At 46.3% G+C, this 6,000-nt stretch overlaps 1 protein-coding gene across 1 annotated transcript in view; it reads left to right on the top strand.

The window, feature by feature from the left end:
* antxr1b (ANTXR cell adhesion molecule 1b) overlaps positions 1-6,000 on the top strand; it is a 31,198-nt gene that overhangs the window by 2,481 nt on the left and 22,717 nt on the right. Inside the window, exons 2-8 of the mRNA XM_066651077.1 lie at positions 844-915; positions 1,139-1,210; positions 1,383-1,464; positions 2,863-2,896; positions 3,240-3,319; positions 3,883-3,951; positions 5,309-5,389. Of these exons, the coding sequence (XP_066507174.1) occupies positions 844-915; positions 1,139-1,210; positions 1,383-1,464; positions 2,863-2,896; positions 3,240-3,319; positions 3,883-3,951; positions 5,309-5,389 (490 nt within the window). The remainder of the gene's footprint in view (positions 1-843; positions 916-1,138; positions 1,211-1,382; positions 1,465-2,862; positions 2,897-3,239; positions 3,320-3,882; positions 3,952-5,308; positions 5,390-6,000) is intronic.

The following is a 6,000-nucleotide window of genomic DNA, read 5'->3' as shown; positions in this document are numbered from 1 at the left end:
GGATAATGAATAATTCACAGTGGATATTGAATAATTCACAGTGGATACTGAATAAGTCACAGTGGATACTGAATATATCACTGTAAATATTGAATAAGTCACAGTGGATATTGAATAATTCACAGTGGATATTGAATAATTCACAGTGGATACTGAATAATTCACAGTGGATACTGAATAAGTCACAGTGGATATTGAATAATTCAAAGTGGATATTGAATAATTCACAGTGGATACTGAATAAGTCACAGTGGATACTGAATATATCACTGTAAATACTGAATAATTCACAGTGGATACTGAATAATTCAGAGTGGATATTGAATAATTCACAGTGGATACTGAATAATTCACAGTGGATATTGAATAATTCACAGTGGATATTGAATAATTCACAGTGGATACTGAATAATTCACAGTGGATACTGAATAAGTCACAGTGGATATTGAATAATTCAAAGTTGATACTGAATATATCACTGTAAATACTGAATAATTCACAGTGGATACTGAATAATTCACAGTGGATATTGAATAATTCACAGTGGATATTGAATAATTCACAGTGGATACTGAATAAGTCACAGTGGATATTGAATAATTCAAAGTTGATACTGAATATATCACTGTAAATACTGAATAATTCACAGTGGATACTGAATAATTCACAGTGGATATTGAATAATTCAAAGTGGATACTGAATATATCACTGTAAATACTGAATAATTCACAGTCAATACTGAATAATAATAAAAAAACCTGAATAATTCACTCGACACTTAATTTATTGTCTCTCTCTCTCTCTCTCTCTCTCTCTCTCTCTCTCTCTCTCTCTCTCTCAGATCTGGGAGTGTGAAGCATCACTGGAATGAAATTTATTACTTTGTCGATCACCTAACGAATAAATTCATTAGGTACAAATTACACTCCACACAGTAAACAATAAACAACAACAACAGAGTAACAGAACAGAAAATAAAATCTTGGCATTTTTCAAATTGAACATGCAAAACACACACACACACACAGAATCACACTGAATTGTATTACTTTTTCATATTCACACATCCCATGTCTGCTCCCCCCTTCTCTCTCTCTCGCTCTCTCTCTCTCTCTCTCTCTCTCTCTCTCTCTCAGTCCTCAGCTCAGGATGTCCTTCATTGTGTTTTCCACTGAAGGCCGGACTCTGATGGAGTTGACGGAGGACAGGTGAGACTTATTTTCCCTCACTGTGTCCTGATCCAGAACAAACCCCAGAACTAACCCCAGCCCCTGATGCTCACTGCTGATTACGAAGCCGAACTCCGTCAGATCCCCTCATGCCGTAAAGGAGCTCACTCGTGACGTGCGCTGTGTGTTTGTGGCTGGTGTGTGTTGTTAGGGATCAGATCCGGGCCGGACTGGAGCAGCTGATGCAGGTTCAGCCGGGGGGAGACACCTTCATGCACAAGGGCTTTGAGCGGGTATGTAATGACCCCTTAAACATTCATTAATTCATTATCTGTAACCGTTTATCCAGAGCCTATCTGGAATCATTGGGCACAAGGCGAGAATACACCCTGGAGGGGGCGCCAGTCCTTCACAGGGCAACACAGACACACACATTCACTCACACACTCACACCTACGGACACTTTTGAGTCGCCAATCCAGCTACCAACGTGTGTTTTTGGACTGTGGGAGGAAACCGGAGCACCCGGAGGACACCCACACAGACACAGAGAGAACACACCACACCCCTCACACACAGTCACACAGAGGAAACCCACGCAGACACAGGGAGAACACACCACACTCCTCACACACAGTCACCCGGAGGAAACCCACACAGACACAGGGAGAACACACCACACTCCTCACAGACAGTCACCCGGAGGAAACCCACACAGACACAGGGAGAACACACCACACTCCTCACAGACAGTCACCCGGAGGAAACCCACACAGACACAGGGAGAACACACCACACTCCTCACAGACAGTCACCCGGAGGAAACCCACGCAGACACAGAGAGAACACACCACACTCCTCACAGACAGTCACCCGGAGGAAACCCACGCAGACACAGGGAGAACACACCACACTCCTCACAGACAGTCACCCGGAGTGGGAATCGAACCCACAACCTCCAGGTCCCTGGAGTGGTGTGACTGCGACACTACCTGCTGCACCACCGTGCCGCCCACCCCTTAAACATGAATAATGAATATTATAATAAGAGCTGTCTGTCGATTCATTCATTAATTAATAAACAATATGCTGTGATTAATCACGATTAACTGCAGTGATCCTTCTAAAGACTGAAGCATGAATAATTGTGTAACACTTTAAATTACAGCCTGCTAATTACTGGGTAAGTACCGTGTAAGTAAGCCTCAAGCTAAAATAAGCACAGTGGCTATTACTGAGCATCTTACAGACATTTTACAAATAAGGTACGTAACTACATTCCGAATCCATTGTACTCCTCAGCAAAATTATAGATTAAAACTGAATTAAAAGTATAACAGTATAGATATAGTATAAAATCTATATTAGAAACATCAATCCAGTCAAAACACTCGGAGAAATTGTGTTTTGTTAATGTTCTGCTGCACAGTGGAACTCAGGCGGACACTGGCGGTGTCTTTAGACCTAGTCGGCACCACAGTGGCCTCCAGTGGCTGAGCACTGAATTACACTTTATCACCAGCTTTATTACAAACTCTCACTCTAATCAGAACTTGTTTGTGTGAACTCTGAGAAAACTTACAGTAAACAAAGTGTAATGTACCTCTGACACGTTTACAGCCGCATGTTATAAAGGTGTTGTAAATATGTTTATAGCGTCGTATTAAAATGTCGCGGTGTCTGTGTTTCAGGCGAGTGAACAGATCTACTACGCCTCCGGAGACAGTGAGTTCACACGCTCTGAATTCTGCTTCTGATTAACCTCCCGCAGTCCAGAGGGGGTTATTATTTTACTAAAACATTATGCTATTAAACATTGGTTTGGCCAAAGCTGTTACACTGACACCTAGTGGCCTGTCTGAGTGAGGGTTTCTGTACTAACCCTGTTCTAAACATGGCAGTCCCTATGTGGAAGACCCGCTCTCTGAAGCATAAATGACACTTTAAAGGAAACAAGCATGAAAGACATATCTGTTCTTCTGGACACAGGGCTTTTCCTTGGCTATGAAATGACGGACTGCATCTTTAATGTAAAACATTAAAAACTTTAATCTTTCTCTTCCCTCAGTTTATCGCATGGCCAGCGTCATCATCGCTCTCACAGACGGAGAACTGAGAGAAACTCAATTTGACCTGGCAGCCAGAGAGGTGAGAGAGAAAGAGAGAGAGATGAGAGAGATTAGATGAGAGAAAGAGAGGTTGGTTGTCTCTGTTATGAAAAACTAAATGCAGAGGCTTTTTAAAGAAAGTGCCCTGAATAATGTCCCCCATTTCTCTTTTCTATTTCTCTCAGTTTCTTCATTATTTCTCATCTAGTTCTACTTCATTTCTCAATTCCTCATCTGCTTCTCCTCTTTTCTTTTATTCTCATTTATTTCTCACCTGTTTCTCATCTATTTCTCATCTGTTGCTACTTTATTTCTCATTAATTTCTCTTTTATTTCTCCCCAGTTCTCACAGCTGCAGTTATTAATATCCCCATGGGAACTGAAGTTTTAGGTAAAAGAATAAATTAAAGTCCTGACGGCGGGTTCCCACAGCAGCTGTATTATCTCGGGCTGTGGGGGTTCAGATCTGACCCGGGTCCAGAACCCGACCTCGCTGAGGTTCATGTGGCTGAACGTCATCAGATCCTCCTCCCACCATCCAGTGTGGTTCTGTCCCAGAGGATGGCGTCCCACAGCCCTGACCCTGTTCTGTTTGTCCCGCAGGCGGATCGCTCTCGCCAGCTCGGAGCCACCGTCTACTGTGTGGGAGTGAAGGACTTCGACGAGACACAGGTGAGAAACAACATTAAAAATGTGACCTTTAAATCATAAGCTTGGTTTCGTTTAATTTCCTCCACAACAGCAACACAGCGCCCTAATGAGCAGAACCGAGACTCACCTGGAGAAACTCTCACAGAGACCCGAGAGGAACCAAGACTCACTCGGAGAAACTCTCACTGAGACCCGAGAGGAACCGAGGCTCACCTGGAGAAACTCCCACTGAGACCCGAGAGGAACCAAGGCTCACCCGGAGAAACTCCCACTGAGACCCGAGAGGAACCAAGGCTCCCTCTGAGAAACTCCCACAGAGACCTGAGAGGAACCGAGGCTCACCCGGAGAAACTCCCACTGATACCCGAGAGGAACTAAGGCTCACCCAGAGAAATTCCCACTGAGACCCGAGAGGAACCAAGGCTCACCCGGAGAAACTCCCACTGAGACCCGAGAGGAACCAAGGCTCCCTCGGAGAAACTCCCACAGAGACCTGAGAGGAACCAAGGCTCACCCGGAGAAACTCCCACAGAGACCTGAGAGGAACCGAGGCTCACCCGGAGAAACTCCCACTGAGACCCGAGAGGAACCGAGGCTCCCTCGGAGAAACTCCCACTGAGACCCGAGAGGAACCGAGGCTCCCTCGGAGAAACTCCCACAGAGACCTGAGAGGAACCGAGGCTCACCCGGAGAAACTCCCACTGAGACCCGAGAGGAACCGAGGCTCCCTCGGAGAAACTCCCACAGAGACCTGAGAGGAACCGAGGCTCACCCGGAGAAACTCCCACTGAGACCCGAGAGGAACCGAGGCTCACTCGGAGAAACTCCCACAGAGACCCGAGAGGAACCGAGGCTCACCCGGAGAAACTCCCACTGAGACCCGAGAGGAACCAAGGCTCACCCGGAGAAACTCCCACTGAGACCCGAGAGGAACCAAGGCTCACCCGGAGAAACTCCCACTGAGACCCGAGAGGAACCAAGGCTCACCCGGAGAAACTCCCACTGAGACCCGAGAGGAACCAAGGCTCACCCGGAGAAACTCCCACTGAGACCCGAGAGGAACCAAGGCTCAGGAGAAACTCACTTCCAGCACGAGGATGAACTAAGACTGACCCCTTACCGTTGTTCAGAGAGAACTCCACCTCGTTTGTGCTCTGTGACTGCAGTGGGACATCATCAGGAGACACCGTGCAGTGGCCCGGGGCGGTCGCAGGGAGCCGTGCAGTAATGAGAGTGTAGCGGTCAGTTTCTGTACACTCCAGGGTTGGGAATCTCTTTAGAAATAAAGGCAGAGGTTCAGAGAGGAAGTGATGTCACTGATATGTAAATTATCAACAGAGTCAGATGGTGAGTGGACCTTTCTCTGTGTTTCTTACAGTTGGCCACGATTGCGGACAGTAAGGACCACGTCTTCCCTGTGAACGATGGGTTTGAGGCTCTGCAAGGGATCATCGACTCAGTGAGAAATCTGAATAATTCTGACGTTGTGGGGTAAAGAATGAGACAGAGACAGAGAGAGAGAGACACACACACACAGAGACAGAGAGAGAGAGAGAGAGAGACACACACAGAGAGACAGAGAGAGAGACACACACACACAGAGACAGAGAGAGAGACACACACAGAGAGACAAAGAGAGAGACACACAGAGAGAGAGAGAGAGACACACACACAGAGAGACAACGAGAGAGACACACACAGAGACAACGAGAGAGACACACAGAGAGAGAGAGACACACACACACACAGACAGAGAGAGAGACACACACAGAGAGACAGAGAGAGACACACACACACAGACAGAGAGAGAGACACACACAGAGAGACAGAGAGAGAGACACACACAGAGAGACAGAGAGAGAGACACACACAGAGAGAGACAAGCACACAGAGAGAGAGAGATACACACAGAGACAGAGAGAGATACAGAGAGAGAGAGATATACAGAGAGAGACAGAGATAGACACACACACAGACAAAGAGACAGAGAGAAACACAGAGAGAGACAGAGAGAGAGAGAGACACAGAGAGAAACAGTGGACGTGTACTGATCTGATACTGAACTCTGTC

The sequence above is a fragment of the Hoplias malabaricus genome, chromosome 18, assembly GCF_029633855.1.
Source record: "Hoplias malabaricus isolate fHopMal1 chromosome 18, fHopMal1.hap1, whole genome shotgun sequence".
Taxonomy (NCBI): domain Eukaryota; kingdom Metazoa; phylum Chordata; class Actinopteri; order Characiformes; family Erythrinidae; genus Hoplias; species Hoplias malabaricus.
Note: the sequence above shows the minus strand (reverse complement) of the source record. Positions and strands in the feature narration are given on the sequence as shown.